General features: G+C 38.7%; 1 protein-coding gene across 1 annotated transcript in view; it reads right to left on the bottom strand.

Moving 5' to 3' along the window:
- The window catches only part of LOC148045417 (uncharacterized), a 69,128-nt gene extending 61,201 nt beyond the window's left edge, over positions 1 to 7,927 (bottom strand). The window contains exon 1 of the mRNA XM_087715987.1: positions 7,782 to 7,927. Coding sequence (XP_087572113.1) covers positions 7,782 to 7,784 — 3 coding nt within the window. The 5' untranslated portion in view covers positions 7,785 to 7,927. The remainder of the gene's footprint in view (positions 1 to 7,781) is intronic.
- Between the last annotated feature and the right edge of the window lie 14,773 nt (positions 7,928 to 22,700).

Below are 22,700 nucleotides of genomic sequence, written 5' to 3'. Positions count from 1 at the left end.
AGACACATATTTAAAAATATTAGTGGTTACCTACTTGAGCACCTACTTGTCAGTATCCAAGGTTTGGACCGGATCTTAAAGATCATCTAGATTTCTTTGCCCATTGCAGGAATCTACTATTACAATATTCTTGACAGATTATCATCCAATTTATATTTAAACTCTTTCACCAAAGACACCACCCTTTCTCTAGACCCTCTGCTGTATTGCATGACATCTCTTATTGTAGAACAAGTAAAGCCAATATTTCCTTTTTCATTCAATTGCAATGAATGTATTTCTGGCCATAAACAAAACTCTTGTAGACTATGCTTAAGAAACCTCTAATATTTACAGATAACTTTGGGCAAAGAAGAAACATGTTAGGTTTGCTTAAATTAGTAATTGGCTCAGATAAAATCTAGAAGCAGAGGCCACCTGATTTGGTACAATTATAGGCATTGTACAAGTGTAAGTCTCTCTTGAACACTATGGTCTGTAATTATGAAACGATGTTTAGAATAATTCTTACATCTTTCAAGTGAAGTGGTACATTGCATTAATTTTTATCCCAGATAAAATTTTAGGGTTTAGGATTTTGGGCAAACCAACTAATGTTTAGGGTGTCTGCTCATCAAAGACAGATATTTTTTTTAGAAATTTCACAATGCAAAGGAGCATTTCCAGAAGTAGGATTCATTGAGAAGGGGATCACTGGCTTTTTGATATGGTAACAAGAAATCCATTGCTGCAGTAGAAATTGGGGTACCTCTCTCTTCTGTAAAAAGATCATTTAAAAGTTACATGATTGTGGATCTGGGATCCAAGACATAAAATAAATTTCTATACTTTCTTGAACAAGGAATAAAAAAGGAGATCAGTTGGGCCTCCTAAATACAGTACAATACAATAGCAGAGTTGGAAGGGACCTTGGAGGTCTTCTAGTCCAACCCCCTGCCTAGGCAGGAAACCCTATACCGTTTCAGACAAATGACCATTCAGCATCTTCTTAAAGACTTCCAGTGTTGGGGCATTCACAACTTCTGGAGGCAAGCTGTTCCACTGGTTAATGGATTGATCAACCTGTTTCACTGATTAAAGAGCTTTCTTATAAAAAAAGGATGGGAATGATCTACCAAGTATCAAATTCCCAAACAGTTCCACCCTGCCCAACCCAACTCACTTGGGTGGAAAATCAGGGTATACATTGAAAAATAACGTAAAAGATTAAGTCACTTGAAGTTTCATGAGACCAGGAATGAAGAACCACACTTCATCCAGCTTTTGCTAAATAATGAGATGTGTTCTTAGTATTGTGGGTAAGTAAACATTTATGGCACGGGTATTAAACGCGCATTGTCACATGACATATTGGAACTTCCCCTCCCTTTGCTAAACTGGGCGTGGGCATGGCCAACACGTGATGCATGTGGCCCATGGACCATGAGTTTGACAGCCCTGATTTGGATGGTCTTGCCAATACACTGGGCTGTTGTGCTGCTGTTAAGACTTGTAACTTTTTTCTCATGCCTTGTTTCCTACCTTGTCTCCATATTAAAACACTGATGTAAATTAGGAATACTAATCACTAGCTACAAAATAGAATTGGAACAAGAGGGTTGAACTACAGCCTGGTTCACACATCATGCTTAAGCATGATGTGTTCTTTTAGCTATGTCTGGTTGAATACATTAGAATGGTTGGGATCACACATTGCATTAAGCTGTAAACTACGGTTTACAAACCACAATGACAATTCACACATGAAACTAAGGTTATAGTTTACTATAGTTTACCTTGCTGTCTCAGCATCACACCTAGTTTCTTCCTCTGAAATATTCTGGGCTGAAATTAAAGCTTTATTGTTTAATTTTTATTTAAATTTATTGGCTTCCCAAATCTAGTGGATTTATCAATGTTTTACTTTGGATTAACAAAGATTAAAGAACCTGGAATAAATGCTGTCCATCCAATTGCATGTATTTATGTAATCGAATGCAGTGTAATCCCAATTTTCAAAACCCCAGATGGCAGGAGAGAAGGTTATTTGTGGGACTGCCTCTCCCTACTTATATCTATTTACGGTATCCCGCAAGCTCTGGCTGCAGAGGTATGTTGCAAGTCCTGCCAGCCAGGATAACTTGTCAACTAGGACCTAGGAGGGGCAACCTTTTTTGACATGGTTCCCACCCAGTGGAACATCTTTCCTGCCAAAATAAGGCTGACACCAACCCCGTTAGCTTTCTGGAAAGGCCTCAAAACATGGTTGGGAATCCCATGACACAGTAGAGCCTACTAAGTGGTTATATAATAATTCTTTGGAATGTACTCTCCTCCGTGTTTTTTTGCCATTTTGCTTTTTACCATTTTAATTTAATTGTATGTAATATTTTTTTATGCATCTGGACTTTAAAAAAATTATGCACACTGCCCAGAGTCACTTTTTTGTGATGCACAATTCCTTCCTTCCTTCCTTCCTTCCTTCCTTCCTTCCTTCCTTCCTTCCTTCCTTCCTTCCTTCCTTCCTTCCTTCCTTCCTTCCTTCGGAATGAATAAATAAATAGAAAAGCCAATTTGCTATAGTGGTTAAGGTCATCAGGCTAGAAACTGGGAGACTGTGAGTTTTCATGTCCCTTTGGGCACGAAACTAGCTTGGGCCAGTTATGTTCTCTCAGCCCTAGGAAGAAGGTAATGGTCAACCACTCTGAAAAACCTTGCCAAGAAAACTGCAGTGATTTCTCCAGAGAGAATTGTACATGACTGAAAGGAAGAATGTATACATGTACAGTTTATGTAGTTATGGATGTATGTAGGTGGACCAGGGATGTGCAGTCAGGGGAAGCAGGGGAGGCAGAGCCTCACCACTATCATCATGAAAAGAAAAAAAAATGTAAAAGGAAAAAGGCTGAGGTAGTTGCTGCCAGAGTCACAGTGGATGACTCTGCTTAGTGCCTATGTAAAAAAGCCTCTAAAAAAGTGCCCTCTACAGGGGGCGGCAGAAGAACGAGGTGCCTAATTTAGTCTGACTTTATGATCACTCGAGCAGAGCTAAGCAAGGGTTAAAAGCCAAAAAATTCCTTATGTAGATGAGGCACGTGGTTCTCTCGCCTGTAGAGGACGTTTTTAGAGGCATTTTAGAGGCTCTGGGAGCAGCTAGCTCAGTCTGACCTCAGAGCTCTTGCCTTTTTCCTTTTACATTTTTTTTTCTTTTCATGATGGCAGGCAAGAGCAGAGTTGAAATCCTCTCTGAAACAGTTGGAAAAGGTCCGTGTGTGGGGAGGGGGGAGGAATTCAAAAAGTTTGATTGCATGCAGAGCCACGTTGCCTTTTCAAACACACACACACACACACCACACACACCACACAGCTGGATAAAAGTATATAAGCCCAGCTTCACTGATTACAAGTTTGAAAAGGCAATATGGCTCCACCTGCAACCAAAGGCTCGGATTGGAAGGCAGCAGGGGAATGGGGGAGGGTATGGCAGAGGAACTGCTTTCAAGCCATTGGAAAATATATCCAATCCAACTTCTGTGTTTGTGTTTGTTTGAGAGTGAATGAGTGAGAAAGGGATCCTCTGTGTGCGTGTGTCTGTTTGAGAGAGGGGGGAGGGAGGGAGAGAGGCAGTAAGGAGGGGGAGGGAGAAAAAAAGAATGAAGGAAACTTTTTTGCAAAGGATAAAAACAAATGCTGTCACTTTAAATCGGAACTGAGTGTGCCTGGCTGTGGAATTCTGGGAGTTGAAGTCCACAAGTCTAAAAAAATTTGAAACCCCTGTGTCAGTGCCTCACCAGCCATAAACCTCACCGCACGTCACTGAGGTGGACAGTCCTCTTTTATCAAAGCCTGGAGGAAAGGCCTGTGTGGCTCGTAGTGGAGCCCCCCCTTTTGTGACTAAAATGAAACAATTATACCATCCATAAAAGCTGCTCCCAGAGCCCCCAAAGTAATTTTTCTCCCTTTTACTTCCTTTTTTTAAACTTCCTTTTTATTTTTAAGCTCTTGGGTCATGGTAACAGTTCTAAATTATGGCATTCCTGAATTAATTACAGCATGCCCTCTGAAGCTAAATATATTAAACCTTAAGAGCAGCATTCTTTCCTTTTCATTGGAGGGAGACCTCAGTTAGAAAAAAAATCTATGTTAGTTTGGTTAACTAACTACCCATATAAAACTATGGTTAACTAATAGTGTGGTAGTAAAGTTGCTATTGAGCACAACTAGGATTGCAAAAACCGGATAAATGGCAGTAAATGCCTCTGCTAGCTAGCCCTGGCCACATAGCCTACAAATCTGCTTTAAGAAAAAATAATTATCAAAAAGCTAAATTCAATTTCTAATGAAATATTCCTCATGCTTTCTTACGACCTTGATTGCAACATGCATGCAGCCTTATTTCAAGACTTTGGGGTTCAGAAAAGGTCACTTCTAGCAAGTAGCCCCAAATTCTAGTTCATTGGTATTTGCCTGTCTGGAATGTCTCTTCCTTTTTCTCAGCACACACCTAATTTAAAGTTATTTATTCTCCAGTGAGCAAACTCAAAACATTTATTTTTGTTTCATGCCTATGCTTGCCCATGAACAAAGAACCAAAAGAATTTTGATTTATTAACATTACTTGTCAAGTTGTCCTTTGTTTATTCAGGAAGGGGAATATAAACTTTCTTGCTATTGTAAAATTGATGGCAATGAAGTACAATAGATGCTTCTTATGATTTATAAAATGTATGAATAATCTACTATAAATATAAATGTCTCAGATGACAATTTCTTACAATTGGCAAGAGCCGAGGTGGCGCAGTGGGTAGAGTGCAGTATTGCAGCCACTTCAGCTGACTGCTAGCTGCAGTTCGGCGGTTCAAATCCCACCGGCTCAAGGTTGACTCAGCCTTCCATCCTTCCGAGGTGGGTGAAATGAGGACCCAGACCGTGGGGGCAATATGCTGACTCTGTAAACCGCTTAGAGAGGGCTGAAAGCCCTATGAAGCGGTATATAAGTCTAACTGCTATTGCTATTCCTATTGCTACAATATAGGGACTTCACATCCGGAAACTATTATGTATGACATTTATCAGCTTTGGTTTTCAGAATTTTGGATAGGAAATTAGGAGAATGTGGTAGTAACTGGTTCAAATGTTAATCACATTTCGTTATTTGACTTTTAGGAAAACTATGATATGTAAGCCTCAGACTTCTGTTTCAACACAAATTAATGACATTGGCATGTGTTAGTGGTCATATAAGATACAACTGGTTGTTATATTATAATTATTGTGTGTGTATGTGTGACCTTGAGTCAGTGTTGACTCCTGGAGACTGCCCACACAAGTCTCTGCAGTTTTCTTGCCAAAGTTTTTTGGAAATTGTATGCCATTTTCCCTACCTTAGGGCTAGAGACAGTAATTGGCCCAAGTCACCCATTTAGTTTTCTGCCCAATGTGAGACTAGAACTCTTAGTCGTCCAATTTTTGGCCTGGTACCTTAACCATGGTGGCTCAGATGCTGAACTTGTTGATCAGAAAGGTCGGCAGTTCAGCAGTTTGAATCCCTAGTGCCATGTAACTGAGTGAGCTCCTGTTACTTGTCCCAGCTTCTGCCTACCTAGCAGTTTGAAAGCATGTAAAAATGCAAGTAGAAAAAATAGGAATTACCTTTGGTGGGAAGGTAATTGCATTCTATGAGCCTTCAGTGTTCAGTCATGCTGGGCACATGACCACGGAGATGTCTTCGGACAGCCCTGGCTCTTCAGCTTTTAAATGGAGATGAACATCACCCCCTAGAGTCAGGAAACACTAGCATATATGTGCAAGGGGAACCTTAACCTTTTATCTTAACCACTAGTTAGTCTGAATTCCTTAAGTTCTTGAACTTGTGGTTGATTTTTCTTTTGTTCAGGAAAGAAGGTATAATTGCCAGGTAGCTTTTCAAACTTTTTGTTCTCTGAAGATCTCTAATAGCCTTAGTATAGTTAAACAAGCAATTTCCAAAAGTGATTAGAAAGTGAGGTTAGCAAATTCATTTAAAAAGCTTCACTGTGGTTGTGAGCCAGATAGTTGATTCCTTCCTCTCAGACCTGCAGGAAACTGTTATTCTACAGATGTACAGTAATACTGCAGATGTAAACTCCAGAGAAGTTTCAGAGAACCAATCTACTCATTGGTTTATTGGTCTTTACTTCTATCATAATTTTAGCAATAGCAATAGCAATAGCAGTTAGACTTATATACCGCTTCATAGGGCTTTCAGCCCTCTCTAAGCGGTTTACAGAGTCAGCATATCGCCCCCACAATCTGGGTCCTCATTTCACCCATCTCGGAAGGATGGAAGGCTGAGTCAACCTTGAGCCGGTGAGATTAGAACCGCTGAAGTGCAGATAACAGTCAGCTGAAGTGGCCTGCAGTACTGCACCCTAACTACTGCACCACCTCGGCTCTCTTTTCATTTCTTGGGAGATGTGTTTAGTTCACCATGCCTCATCTGCAAATCCACGACAGGAAAAAAAATGTACAATTCTGAATGAATGCTATCCAGGGAAAATAATTTTTTTAAGTCCTTTGAATGATTAACTTGATCAAGGCAAGAGATTATCAAATAATTACATAAATACATAAATAAATAATAAAATAAATTATTGAATTTTAAATTGTCAATTTTTAATTTAATCCTAAATTTGATGTAAATTGTCAATTGAAAGATATTGGATTTCCTACTTAATCTTTTTTAACCTTTGCCATATGTGTTTTTATGTTGTATGCTACCCTGAGTCCTTTGGGAGAAGGGCGGCATATAAGACCAATAAAACCAAACCAAACCAAACCAAATAATTGGGCTGTTTGAGAAAATGAGCAATTGAATATTTGCTTAGAAAAGGTTGTGTTTGTTTTGAATATGTGATTTATTCATGCATAGTAAAGGATGAATCAATAACAAGCATGACTGATTTAAGTTGAAAGAAGAAAGAAATAGAATTAGCGAAGGATAGGTGGGTGCTGGAAATGAGAGACTTTTTTTTTTTGAGGGCCGAGTTAATGAGAAGGCTGCATCCTGGGTTAAAGTGGGAGAAAAAGAAAAGGAAAGAAGCAAAAGAAGCAAGCGTGAAAGTCAAATAACTTCAGGAGGAAAACTTGGAGAAGTTCCAAAAGTAGAAGGCAGCTTATGAAGTGTTAAATGGATGTGTTGGAAGCAAGGAAGTTTGCAGTAGTCAAAAGGGATGCAGAGGTAAATTGAATGGGGTTGATGGAAATTAGTTTTACTTATGTATCCTTAGCCGCTTCATTTCTTTGGGTTATTGACTTTCCACCTTTTTTTATGCACTAAGCAGAACATTGTTTACCCTGAAAAATGTAATGTAAATGTAAAACATATTTATTTATTTATTTGTTGTCCATCTCACCAAAAGCCACTCTGGGCAGCTTACAAAATATACGGACATGCGCATATACAGATACATATACAAAAATAAATTAATTGGAGGTACAATTATGAATAGGTTATATTGGGGGTGTGGGAAGGGGGACATGAAAATAGTAGGGATAGGAGATCTTTAGAGGCATTTAACCCAGCAAAATTCAAGCTGAAGACTTCAAAGTTTTCACTTTACTTTTTTTTTTAAACAAATCCTCTCTGCTCCTCTTTGAAGATAAAGGTAGCAGGAACAAAGCAAAGAAAGCATCACAGCTTCCAAATTGCCCAGCAAACTACAAAGAAATTGTACTGAAAATTCAGAAACTGCCATGCTCCAGTGTCAACAGAATTTATCCAAAACAATTGATAAAAAATAAGCTTGCAGTTTTGCTCTTACCATTTTGTGAGGGCAGGCTTGGCATTTATGCTGAAAAATGACCACCAAAGTGCACTTGTGAAGTAGTGTAACTTTGTTGCTTCTGATCAATGGGTTTTATTGGGTGCCTGTTGGTTTATGTGATGGGCAAACCCTGCACACCATTGGCTGTGATAGTGTGCCAGAGAAGGCAAGGCACAATATATTTCCAAGCATCATTCCATTGTGTTAAAGCTGTGTGGCTTGTTAGCAATATTTTTGGTTAATTCAGCAAACTCAGCAGGAACAAGCAGGCATAGTCAGATGCAGTGCCATAGGGTAATACAAGTGGCTTTCATAATCTTGCAGTCTCCTCTTTTGCTTTTTTTTTTTAAATACATTTTTGTGTTTAGCCTGGCATCCGTTTCCTGATAATCAGGAGATTTTAAGCTGCCCTTGTCACGTAGAATTTAAAAGAAGGGTTTGATCAAAGGAACAAGATTGGCTGCCCTTTGTTGAATCCACATTCTGACCGTTGAGCACTGAGTTGAAATTCAAATTGGAGTGTTAGGATCATCATAGCACATTCCATTAGAATGAGAGAGGCAAACATGAACAAAGCCCAAAGCAGCATTAGCTTTGCCTCCTGAAAATGTTCCAATGTCTAGAGAGGTTATCGAAATGGTTATTCATGAGTAGCAGTCCAAGGTTCCTGACCCTCTTATGGCTCTATATTTACTATATATGGAAGTTAAGGTGAGCCATGTATGTTGTCTGCAGCAACTACGGAAGCAGCTGAAAAATCATCAGATATGTGCAATATTGAAAATACTTCACAGCCATCTAATGTGATTTTCTTCAAGTAATTTTGGCTTCATTTGGTGAATCTGCTGCAAAGGGCAATTTGATAGAAATAGCTCTGTTGAATTAAAGCAATTCTTCAACACTTTGCAAAATCCTCTTAACAAAGTTGGGAAAAACATGTTTGCATGCATACATATCTACCCGAACTTTTTTTCCTCATAGAAAAAAGGTGAGGAAACTGTTAGGTGATAAGAAATCCAATAGCTAGATTCATACAACGTTGTCAACCAAAACTAAACAAAACAGTTTGGATTAGGGTAATGTGTTAACCTAACCTTATAGTGGGAATGGTCAAGGGCAATGTAGAAGCCAGACGTTTCCATATTGTGTCATTAAAATAAATCACATGCGAATTCCACACTTAAATTTACAAGTTTGAAAAATAAACCCCACCTTTGGGGCTCAGAATTGGCAGGCATGTTGAAAATTAATTCTGTCTGATTGTCCAATATTACCAACACTACCAATGCAAAACAATTCAGTTCCATTTAGCTAAATATAAACATTGTATATGGAAACTTTGACCACCACAAAAGAAAATAGTTGCTGGGAGCATATAAATGTAATATGTATGAACTTTGTTTTGTTTTTAACAGAGGACAGCATTCAGGGCACCCCACTCCTCCCATCCACTGGCAGCTTGTAATAGTACATTCCCATCTACAGCAATGTTTTTCAAACTTGTGGACTTCAACTCCCAGAATTACTCAGCCAGAAATCTGGGAATTGAAGTCCACACTTCTTAAAGTTGCCAAATTTGAGAAACACTTATCTACACTTTCAACATTCTACAACAACCCTTATTGAGTCATCCCTCTTATCAAAGGAAGTGGAACTATTTCTGGCTAGGGCGCCAGATTAGAAACTGGAAGACTGTGAGTTCTAGTCCCGCTTTAGGTATGAAACCTGGCTGGATAACCTTGGGCCAGTCATTATCTTATCAGCCCAATTCACCTCACAGGGTTGTTGTGGTGTTTATTAAAAATAATAATAAAGCAGAATATTACATAAATAAATTTAATGGGCGCCACACTTCCATGGGATCCTGAAGCTTGATGGCACATTCTAGTTTTGAGGGGCTTCTGGAAGGTCAGCTGAATCGGGGCCAGTTTTACCTCAGGTTTGCTCCTTTTCCAAAGGTAACCTAGCTAATAGCTGATTGGTCAATGAAAAATGTAATCCTGTCTCTCTCTTTCCCCTGACTTTAATGGAGGACTGAGCAAGTATGGATACATCACTGCAACTGAATGTGCCACAAATAAATGGAATGCAGATTGATTGATTGATTTTTGCTGTCCATTTCCTCTGCATGCGACTCTGCAGTACACAGTTAAACCACAACTAACAATCACAACATTCTACCCTTAAAACTAATTAAAACAAGAAGAAGAAGAAGAAGAAGAGGAGGAGGAGGAGGAGGAGGAGGAAGAGGAGGAGGAGGAGGAAGAGGAAGCTATATTTTCACACAATGCAAGTGTTTAGCGGACTTCCCACTTCAATGGGATCCCCAAGCTTGAAAGCACATCTAGTTGTAAGGACCTTCTGGAAGTCCAGCTGGGTTGGAGCTCATCTCCCCTGGGATTTGCTCCTTTTGCAAACAGGATCTTGTTTGGCTGAGTTCTGAACAACTTCATTTCCCTGAGGAAATGGATCAAAGAAAAATATTTTGCAAAATAGCTCTTTTCCAAACTAAGAATCTTAGTTCTTCCTTTAAGAAAGTAACTGAAGCTGAGATTCAAGAACTGATTTCTCTTGGGCTCTCTCTGAAAAATCGCTTTCAACCGCTTCATATTTTATGTTAAATAAGCCAGCTATCAAATCTTTAATCAGGTTTGTGTGTATGTGTCAGTGGTGGGTTACTACTGGCATGCCTTTGTACGGGCATATCGATGCATGCCGGGAACACCGGGTACTGTTCCAGTACGGTGCTCCGGAGGGCTCACCCGCCTGTCCATGCTCCTTACCAGTATTTGAACTGTTCGGGTTTCCGTGCACGGAGCATACAGCACCTGCGAGATGCTCTACTGAGTAGCTGGACCGTCATGGAGGCGTCGCGGAGCATCACAGGCAGTAAGTATGTATGTGTGCCATGGTGGGCTTCAAATTTTTTTAGAACCTGTTCTGTAGGCATGGGCTATTTTGAGGAGTAGCTTGGCAGTCATGTGACTGGTTGGGAGTGGCCAAGTCAATGTCACTGAATTTTTTGCCCCAAAGAATGACCTACAAAAAAAGATATAAAAAAGGAAATTTATTATTTTGTGCACTTATTACTTAAATAAGAATAAAAAAGTACACAAAACAATAAAACAGCTACTTGCAGAGGAAATATGGCTGTCCTCGCTTGTCTTCAACATTACTGACCACCTTACACACACACTTCCAGCCCCTCTGCCTCTTCCCCCTTCCTGGATTCACTCAGATATTTTTAAAACTCACAGCTTGTGCACACACAAGATGTTTTTAAAACCCACAGCCTGTGCACATGCATACATTTCCAGCCCCTCTGCCTCTTCCCTCTTCCTGTATTCACTCAGATGTTTTTAAAACTTACAGCCTGTGCACAGCACGCACACTTCCAGCCCCTCTGCCTCTTCCCTCTTCCAGGATTCACTCAGACATTTTTAAAACCCTCAGCCTGTGCACACGCACACACTCTTTCACTCTTTTAAAAACATCTGAGTGAATACAGGAAGAGGCAGAGGGGCTGGAAGAGTGTGCTCCTCCAGTATCTTCCAGCCCCTCTGCCTCTTCCTGGATTCATTCAGATGTTTTTAAAACTCACAGCCTGTGCACACGTACACACTCTTCCAGCAGCCCCTCTGCCTCTTCCCTCTTCCCCAACATCTTCTCTCCCACGCCAGTTCTTTCTTCTTCTGGTTCTTCTTCTGAGAACTTTTCGGCAGCATGGTGCGGATGGGTGGGGTGAGTGAAAGAGCGAATGAGGGGAGGGAGTTCCGGTACAGGGCCTCCTGACCAATGGGTACGGGAAAGCACACTAAATTTCATCATCCGGTAAGGCTGTACCGCTCCATACCGGTTGAAATCCACCCCAATGTGTGCGCTTTGCATGTGCACACGTGCTGTGCACGTTCATGTGGTGGACACTGGGCCCTGTTGCACTGTACCGGTTGCAATGGCATACGGAACCCACCACTGGTATCTGTGTGCTGTGCACATATCCTTACGAATGTGCTTTAAAGGACCTTATGCATGTTATAGTGAAGTAATCAATCTTATTTCATTCTTTTTAAAATGCTGTTAGTATTAGGTGGTTTTATTGGATAAAGTAAAACAATATGCACCATACTTAACTATTGCAATCCCATTTTCTTCACTGAAGGAGTTTTTAACTAATACTCATGCCACTCATCCCAAATGACTATTCTTTAAGGTAATTCTCCATTCTGGGCCAGAGTTAAATTTATTGATTAGCCCAAAGTCCATATCAAAGTCCAGAGTTCCAAACACAAATTATTACTAAAATCCGATAAAAACAATTTAAAATGAGATTGGAATAAAATACAATTTAAATGAAATTGAACTTGGAATAAAATACAACAATGTAATATATAAGATAAATAAAATAAAATTATATTTCAGTATCACCCCTGCTAGTTAAAGTTTTGGGCAATTTTAAGGTATCAGGACTTTATCTGCCAGAATTCAAGTAGTTGAAATCCAGACATTTTAAAGTTCCTAAGGTTGAGAAACACTATTATGAGTTTTCTAGAAATCTGTTGCTTGAGGAAAATAATCTTTAGATGTAGGAATGTCTTTAGCTTTCCCCCCCAATTTTCTTGGTTTCATTGCCACCTAGTGGTTTGCAGCCATAAAAAAAATATCAGGCTTTTTTCTCCTTAAAGACTTATACACAATAAGACTTTCATAGTATTAATTTACACTGTACACTTTTATTACAAACAGCAACTGCAATGGAGAAAAAAAGAAATTAAACCTTTTCCTCATTCCAGAATCCCAATAAACTTTGAATGAGGAATATTGTCCTTCTCCTTGCAAAGGTGGTGAGTTAAATTGCAAAGCCAACAATAGCCAGAGATACCCTGTAGTTTCCCGGTGTGGTAAGTATAAGCATCCTGAGGAATATGCTGTTGAACAATGGTTAGGTTGGAGCAACAGTTGGGAGGTAGATAGCTTAGATCAGTGATGGTTAACTTTTTCAGCACCGAGTGCCGAAATTGGAGTCCATGTGCACGCTGGAGCGCCGGAGCGCCGGAACCCGGAAAAGATTAGCTGCCATTGTGCAAAGAGTCATAGAATCATAAAGTTGGAAGAACCTAAGAGATTATCAAGTCCAATCTACTGCGTACTGTAAGATTCATTATATCATTCTTAATAGACTATCCAGCATCTGTTTGAAAATTTCCAATGAAGCAAAAAACATCCTCTGTAGAAACTCATTCCATTGATTGAAGGCTAATATTGTAAGGAAGGTCTTCCTAATGTCTAAATTCTATTTACATTCTTGACGTTTCATCCCATTAGTTCTACTTTGGCTATCTGGAGCAAGTGAAAATAAGTCAAAATGTTACAATCATTCTGATATTTGAAGTCAGCTTCCGTATCTCCTTTCAACTTTCTCTTCTGCAAGATAACACGTCTAGAATTTTTAACTTTTCCTTGTAAAACTTAATTCCCAGTCCTTTCATCATCTTAGTAGCAGTTCCTGGACTTGGTCCAGTTGATCAGTGTTTTTTTAAACTGGGGTGTGCAGAACTTCATGCAATACTCCCAGTAAGGAATATTGAACCAATCGTATACCTCTTGGACCAAGTGTCTCTTGTCATAGTCACTCATGGCTTTTTCAATGTGCTGCATCCGGGGCTACTACTAAAGACCACTTGGAAACTACAGCTGATCCACAATGAATGTCTTGGTACATTTGTATAACAATTCTGCTATGCAAGCTATACTGGTGACCTCCCGGGCGCAATTTAAGGTGCATTATCTACAATTCCCTTTATGGCTTAAGCATTGGCCAACTGCTGTTCCATCTTCCCTTCATTGTTTATGAAAATTCTGAAAGACCCATGATTTTATTCACATCTCTAACACAATGCTATCTGATGGTACCTAGGACTACCACCCTCCTGGAAGTCTTACACCTCCAGTCTTATAATCTTTTTAAAGAGGTCTGAAGATTTGCCTCTTTTGCTGTATTCCATATTAGCTATTTGGACTATTATTATGTTTAATATATTTGTGGTATGTCTCTTCCTCTGCTATGGAATTGTTTAAAATCGATGTAATATGTCATCCTTTGTTTTTAATCTGCCTACTGCCCTGAGTTGCGGTGAAATGGGAGGTCTTATACATTTATATTAGAGCCTAATTGGTGTGGTGGTGTAGGCTTCAGGCTAGAAACTGGGAGACCATGAGTTCTAGTCTCGTCTTAGGCACAAAGCAAACTGGATGACCTTGGGCCAGTCACTTTCTCTCAGCCCTAGGAAAGAAGCAATGGCAAATTACTTCTGAAAAACCTTGCCAAAAAAGCTGGAGGGATTTGTCCAAGTCATTTTCAGTCAAATTCTGAAACCAAAGGATGAAAACGATGGGTGTGGTGTGTACTTTTACATACTGCAGAATTTGAAGAACCTGACTTAGGCCATAAGCTATTTTTTATGAGAATTTTTTTGTATTTTGTTTAATTTTTCTTTTTTATTTAAAGTTATTAAAGTTCTATATTCTCCAGGGTTTTCTTTTAATAAGGTTTTTTTTCTTTTCAACAAAAGCATAACTTAAAATTAAGACAAGCCTCTTACAAATTCAGTTCAATTCCTAGTGACTTTAGATTTCTCACCATTAACATATAAATAGCCTTCCACTACCTTCCTCCTGGCTGCCCCCCCTCCCCAATAACTTTATGGCCATTAACTAACCACCTAAAAAAGATCAGTTCTTGCTCGTACCTGTATGAAGAATACGCGAATTTAAAGAAGAAATTGTACTGTGACATAGTATCACTAGATGGCGCTCCAGATTTTTGAGCAAACTCATTTGGAAACCTGATCGTATTTACTTACTCCTGAAAAGCTCCCGTGCGAAGGGTCTAATGTAGCTTGTGTAAGACACATAAACTTAGTATATTAGCTGCCTCCAAAATAAACTACTGAAAATTCTTGTACTGGCTCCCCTGTGCTGAAGACTAAAGTGCCAAGTCTGAATAGATAAGAGGAGCTTTCATGAATTAATAACCAGCCCCAGTACCGGGGTGTTTGAAAATAAATTAGGTTATAGGTTTCAGCTATCAAACTGCTACTGTAACAACAGGACGGTTTCAGAAATGCAGGTTTCTATTGCAGCATCAATGCATTTTGCATGGCGAGCATCTAGTGGTAATCCGATCAACAGCAATTGCTACAATACTAGATGGAGCTCTAAGAATAGCATCCAAGGGTAATCTGTCTGGATTAGGAATTTGATGAGTAGTTGGTGACAAATCAGGAAAATACACAAGAGGAATGGATACAAAATGCGACCTTTATTTTTAGAGCGGCATCTGCATTCTGATTTCAAGGATTTAATCCTCTCCCCAACCCACCTCCTGATCTTTGCTATAATAGTTTCCTAGATTTCCCCCCCCCTCCTGCAGGAAATACCGGGTTTTTTTGGGGGGGGGATTGTAAGACACACCGGAGTATACGACGCACCAAGATTTTGAAGAGGCAAATTTTAAAAAAAGGTTTTGCATTCTGCAGATTTCCCAAACCCTCTGGAAAAATGGGGCATGCAGAGTTTGAGAGGCCTACAAAGTGCTCCTGGAGGCTGAGCGGGGGGGGGGGGGGAACGAGCAAAAAACGGCCCATTTTTCACCAAAAAAAGAGGGCATGCATAGCCTTTAGGAGGCTTGTAGAGTGCTTCTGGGGGCTGTGGGGGGGCGAAAATGGCCTGTTTTCCACTAGTTTTTGCCTCCCCAGCCCCCAGGAGCACTTTGCAGGCCTCCCAAACCCTCTGCACATCCATTTTTGTGAAGGGGGCGGGGTTTTGGGAGGCCAAAAATGCTCTATTCAGTGTATAAGGCACACCCAGATTTTCACCCTCTTTTTGGTGGGAAAAAGGTGCGTCTTATATTCCAAAAAATACTGGTATTTAAAATTCCAGCCCTTCTATTTTAATTTTAAAGTTATTTCTCTGCTTTTCTTGATACGGTTATGGACTGAAGAATATGGAACAATTGGGGGTCTTGAGATTTTACTGCTCATCTTCTGGTTGGTGCAGCTAAAATGAAGGGGGAAGAAAATCCCCATCGGTCTGAAAAAGGACTCTGGATGAGTTTATAGCATCTGAGAAAAAGCATGAGCGAATTTGGACAAAGAGATTTCTCCTGGTTTTAAAAAAGTATTGCTATTTAACTATGAATTAAACGTAGCCTCTTCAAATAGGCATCATAACAGAGGCCCCCATCCCAATATTTTGGCAAAATTACTGGTGAGAAAGAGGAAGAATAACTAGCATTAGGAAGATCCTTGAGACAAGATTGTGTTCCTCAGCTTTTGGTAAAAGGGCTTAGAGAACAAAGGCATTCTTTCCTTCTGGTTTATTTTTGCTTTTTAGTGAATTTGGGACAGATATTCAAATCTGTGCTTTTCAGCAACAAGTAAGACAAATGTATTTAGGGCTAGAGATATCCTTCTAGTTAGCAATGGCCAATTGTAATTAAGCTATCTTGCAGTTAGGTACTCCCTGGTTACTTTAGGACAGTGTTTCCCAACTTCAGCAACTTTAAGTTGGATGGACTTCAACTCCATGGCTGGGAGAATTCTGGGAGTTGAAGTCCACCCATCTTAAAGTTGCTAAGGCTGAGAAATACTGCTCTAGATAAACATTTTGTTTGGAAGAGAGCACAACGATAAGGTGAGTTCACCTGCTCTTATTAACTTTCTGTTCTTTGAGTTTTCTCAGAACAGAAATGAAAATAAGATTTTTATTACAATTCTTCAGGTAAACCCACCTCAAAGAACGAACAGTTCAAATTAAACCAATGTCCATATTTATTTGGTGTGTGTATGTGTGTGTGCGTGTGTGTGTGTAGATTAATAGAAAAAGACATTTAACTTTCAAGGCTCGTAGTAATACATTAAAACTCTGGAGGTAAAACTGCAGAACAGCAAATATATTTTACAAATGAATGAAAAGTAAGCAGCTCATTCTGGAAAAAAGAAGTTACTACTAAGATGGAAACTTCTCGAAAGCTTTCTACATCTTGCTTCTGTATTGAATACTTTTTGTAAAAATTACCTCCCTCTCCCAAATCCATCCCCCCCCCCCCGCCAGCCTGGAAGCCATTAGCTGCAGATCTAAAGGACAAGCCAAAGGAAACACTGAAAAGAATTTTTGAGCGCTACAACCCTCCAACCTTTTATACAGTAGTCTAAAAGTTGTTCTCCAGCAGGATTCTGTTCTTCTGCTTTGATTAAGTTATACTTCTTGTATTAATAGGAAATGTCAAATCAGCACTTGGAAGAAAGTTATGGGAATTACTTCAGTGGAGGATTGGTTGACCACAAAGATATCTGAGATCTTCCCATCATATTCATGACTGAAAACTGTTCATTTAATAACTTTTTAAATAGTATATGTATGTTCATTTTGCTTAAAACAGCCTTTACAAACCTGGTCCTCTGCCAAATTGTTAAGTTTGTAACGTCCAGATTTTTTTCATGCCAGCCATGCTTGGTACTTGGTTGGTTTCAATGTTCCCAAAGGACAGCAGGATAATGAAGGCTTGTTGGAGACGTGTGTAATTCATGTTCATTTTTTTATAAGGAAGCAATAGAATATCAGGAACATCCAAAGTAAGTAGAATGCAGTGGGAACCAGGAGAAGAGTGTACCTAACACAGGAATAAATCGTATTAAGAAATGGATGCTGAATGAATATACCTGAATGCACAAGTGAAACCAGTACTAGGTAGAAGAAGTTTGGTTACATAATGTGGTGGAACGTAGTCTGGATTTCCAGAAGGAGGGGCTGCATCTCAGAAGACCAAGAGATAGAGAAGTTTAGATAGTTTAGTTGGGAGGAACAGAGTCAAAACAGCTCATCCCTACAAGTTCTCAGGGTATATTGTTAATGATGCAAGCAGCTGCTTTGGCACAATTACTCTTTATAGGTGAGGAACAACCAAGGAAAGTGTATATTTCTTGGTTTTAGGAAGAAGGAACTGTATATTTCTTGGTTTGGGGAGACTGACATCAGGAGAAAAAAATACGAATTTGCCAAACAAAATTACAAAGAAAGCACAAATGGCATAAAAGAGAAGGGAAAGAACAAGAATGATAGCTTTGACCAGGTTCTCTATGGAAAAGAAGTTAAGAGCAAAAGTAGTGAATAGAAATGTTAGAAGCAAGAAAAGGTATGGAACACTGTAGTATAATGAAGGCTGTTGGTTTAAACTCATTTGCTCTAGTTTCTTCTCTTAATGCCTTTAAATTTACCTAATTTATATTTCTTACTCCTTTTCTGTACTCAAATAACATTGTATATCCTGAAACGAAATAGTACGATGGACATGTGTTGTATTTGTGCTGATAAATAAAGGACAAATAAAACACAAATGTAACAAAGGCAACAGTAAAAATATTAGCTTTCTGTCTGGTTGGTCTCTTGTGATGAGCTGATAGACAGAGAAAGGAATTAGTATGCCTCCTCCCATATTTGGGCATACCAGGGGTTGTGACACTAAACACACACACACACACACACACACACACACAAACATGCATTATGAAGGGACTCGGTGGCTCAGTGACTAAGACACTGAGCTTGGCGATCAGAAAGGTTAGCAGTTTGGTGGTTTGAATCCTAGCTGTGTATATGGAGTGAGCTCCCATTACTTATCCCAGCTTCTGCCAACCTAGCAGTTAGAAAGCATGTAAAAATGCAAGTAGAAAAATAGGGACCACCTTGGTGGGAAGGGAACAGCGTTCCATGCGCCTTCAGCATTTAGTAATTTCCACGCTGAATTTTAATTTAAAATTAGATCTTTAATTAAAAAAGGAAATCCACTAAGTTTCAAAATTGCTCAAACACAAAGATAGCTGTATATTATGACCTGTGGTTACAACAATAACCTTACTTACATGTGTTACTTTCCACAGAAAATATTCACAGACAGAGAAGGCTCCCAAGAGACACAGCATCCTCTCTATGTGGAGGTCAATGAGGACATGTCAGAAAGGACAAAGCTAATGCATTGGTCCCATTACCCCTTTCCCTGTCCTTTATATATGGTTTTTAAAAGATAGATTTTCCTAAATTGACCTTGATTCATGTGTGTTTTCCTTGGAAACAAAATAAATGTCATTTTTGCCATTTCTTCTTCTTCTTTTATCTTTTTAAATTAGTTTACAGTTGCTAGGACTTCCCATTGAAGTAACACCCAGATCTGACCTATTAGCCTTTCAAGATCAGACACATCAGTTAGATATTATATTAATATAATAATTTCTGATATTTAATGATACTGAATTCACATTCTTTCTTTCTGCAGATAGCACAATAATTTTGCAACCTCCTCCAAAATCAATATGGTACAATTAGGCAAGAATTGTTTATAATACTCTCAGAATAGTTGGATAATATAATTATAGGATTACCTGGGGCAATATTTTCAGATCTAGAGTCTACATTTAAGGGAGTTTTCTTCACTCTTTTTTTCAACAAGCCCTTAAGTGTTGTCATGATTTTAAAAGTAGACCAGTTGTGACTTCTTAACAAGCCTTTTCATGAATTAAGAAAACTTATTGGTTGTTGTTGCAAACATGATAGTTTCACCTTCAGGCTGTCAATGCTTTTTAAAATTCATGACCATCTCTTCCCTGTGATAGATTCTCATGCACCTTTTGCCTACTATCTACTTACATTTGAGAACCTAGGCAAAATGCAAGCAAATTCTTTTGCTACCTTTGGAGAAACAAGTCTTACAATTTTATCAGACGGTGATAAAGAGCTTTGTGAATGGAACAGCTGCATGTTAGGAAAGTGTCTAGAAGCAAACAATGAGTGGCATAGAATTTGATCCATTTCAGAATGATCTTAGTGGTAGAAATGCCCCTACTAAAGTAGACTCAACCAGGATTGATTGATATGACAATATAATGTACATCAAATCAAACTGGACTTGCATCCTGCTTCGGGCTTAATGATGGAACTGTGAACAAGACTTGTCATCTCAGTTCCCCCGTATGAAAGAGGATGTGTTATCACTAAGCAAAACAGTTCAAATTCAAAAAGAGTTGTTTCAACAAACGCAGAAACATTTCATATACAAAACCAGGCTAATTCAGATAGTAGAAAGCTTCAAGAAGGTTTAGGAGTATGCATGTTGAGTTTGAGCGGTTTTAAATTCAAATGTTTTGCACAACTCTAATTTACAGATCCTGACTTCTAAACTGCTGGCCAATGTAATCCCTGATTATTTGCTCCAATCAAGATTATTTGCTCCAATCAAGAATATTATCGATTCTGATCCTGAAAAAGTACTGTGTTTCATTCCCCTCCCTGCCAAACACCTACACATCCACAAACATGCACACAGAGTCTCGGAGAAAGTCCCAGTGTGAGTTTCTTGTGCATGCAGCAGTTCTAAAGACAGCTAAAGGATATGTAGGAGCATCATTCTGCCTTTGATTGTACACATGACTGCAGCCTTCATTCCTTCACAGGCTTCAGTGAAATCCCAAAGGAAGCCATCATGGCAAAACACTTCCCATTGGGCTTTTCAGATCAGGAGCCACGGGCAGGCCCCGAATGAGGGAGAGATGCGAAACAGAGAAAGCCAACAAGGATTGTAGCTACTGTCATCTCACAACAATAAAGAAGTTCAAAATGCTTTCAAAAGGAACTCAAAGGCATCACCCGGAGAAGGGAGTGGAATCAGAATTCTCTTTTCACTGAGGATGAAAATGCTAGAGAAATTGGAAACTTGTTTTTAGTGCATGTTTAAGGAATCGTGTTTTTATTAACATAAAAAGAAAGATGTATTAATCTCTCTCTTTGTGTCAGTGTACACACACACACACAGATATTTAGAGAGCGATCTCTATAACTTGCATAAACATTACATTAAAAAATGGCTTTTGTGCAAATCTAAGCAAAAAGATGATCCCACTTCCAACTCTCTTGTTGGTATTCCTGATGATAATGCTACTGTTGGAAGAATGCTGCCTACCCATTTTAAAACTAGAGTCTATTATGAAGCAGAACCATGCTGGTTATTGTGCTATATTGTGTTCTGTATGATATAATAAACTGGTTTGCTGAATAGGTTACCTAGTTTTGAAATTCTGAGATGCGGAAATACAAATTCCCAGTCACCATTTGTAATAAATACTCCACAGGAAATGCTACCTCAGTTATATGGTGTTCAAACACTGCCACCAAAATATATTTTCCAACAGGAGTAGGAACTTGTTTTCTCTCAGCAGTGAGTTTTCCCAGCATTCCCCACACAATCGGACATATGACCTGGAAACATTGGAAACCTGATATTGCAAGTCTTAAAGTTGCCAAGTTTGGACATCCTGAATTAAATAGAATTCTATTCCTATGGTCTTGAAACTGCGACCTTTATTGCAGTTGCATGGAAGGGGCATTATTACTTGAGAAGCCTTCCTAGTTGAACTTACATTATTTTTTGTAGTAGAAGATGCACCTTTTTCCCTCAAAAAAGAGGCTGAAAATCTGGGTGCGTCTTATACACTGAATACAGCATTTTTGGTCTCCCAAAATCCCCCCCTTTGCAAAAATGGGCATGCTTAGCCTTTAGGAGGCTTCCAGAGTGCTCCTGTGGGCTGGAGAAGGAAAAAATGAGTGAACAACAGGCCGTTTTTTGTTCATTTATGCCTCCCCCAGCCCCAGGAGCACTCTATAAGCCTCCTAAAGGCTACGAATGCCCCTTTTTGGGACAAAAAACGGGCCCATTTTTGCGAAAAATGGGCCATTTTGAGGAGGTGTTCAGAGTGCAAAAACTTTTTTTTTAATTTGCCTCTTCAAAATGTTGGTGCATCTTATACTCCGGTGCATCTTATACTCTGAAAAATGCAATAGTTAAAAGGTTTATTAAGATAAGCATTTATAAAAGAATAATCTTGCAAGATATTTTTGCATTTCTTTCAGCCATCATTTGTCTGAACTCCACCATAACTCTTTCCAATGAAGAATATATGCCATGTAATATATTTCTGTCCTTCAGCTCTTTTGGTTGCTTTGTGTTTTTCACAGACTTTTTCCAAAGTAACCTCAGATGTTGGAATCTTTTGCCTATGTAAGACTTAGCATGATTTTATGACATGATTTCCCTCCTTCTTTTTTCAGCTACCAACCTTGTTTCTTCTTCAAGCAGTGATTTCACTCTTTTTTATAGTTTGTTAAAAATTACAATTAAAAAGATAATAACCAATGCAAATGTAAACAATTAAAGGATAAAAAGAAAAAGTACAAAGTGCACAAAATATAGAAATAAAAATACAGAAGAAAAAATAAGAATGTAGTAAAGAAAAAAAGAAATATATAAAGAAATGACACCCCCTTTCATCACAATAAGTATAAACAATTTTAATATCTGATCGCCTTCTGTTAAAATTCAACACATGATCTCTTCTATCCAAATTCTTAACTATAAACAAATCTTTAAAGTCTCATCATTCATTCTGATCAGCAAAAATCCACTAAGGATTACCAAGATAATCACATATGTATTTTAACCTTGATCAAATAAACCAATTTTATATTCTTTTATGTCTAACAATCTTGATTTTTTGTCCATTCAAATAATGTCCTAGAACTTGATTTCATTTCATTTCTTTGTCTCTTCTCACAAAATTCTTCAAAGATTTAATAAGACTCTTTCATAAATCTAATATAGGAGGTCACTCTCTTGGTTTATTTGTGTATATCCCTTTCATTATTAAGACTTCAGCCAGTTTCATTTTGTGTGCCATATCATTTTTCTACCCTCTCATTTTTAACCCACTTTCACATCAGTCTGAATCTTTTCTAGTAAAACTTGTTCTTCTTCCAGAATATTTTTAATACAGTGCATCTATAGAGGCAGACATTCTTCTGGGTCTATTTTTC

This window comes from Thamnophis sirtalis, unplaced genomic scaffold, assembly GCF_051295495.1.
Source record: "Thamnophis sirtalis isolate CommonGarterSnake01/CBP01778 unplaced genomic scaffold, rThaSir2_p1.2 scaffold_5, whole genome shotgun sequence".
In the NCBI taxonomy this organism is placed as follows: domain Eukaryota; kingdom Metazoa; phylum Chordata; class Lepidosauria; order Squamata; family Natricidae; genus Thamnophis; species Thamnophis sirtalis.
The sequence above is the reverse complement of the archived record's forward strand: the minus strand, read 5'-3'. Positions and strand labels throughout refer to the sequence as shown.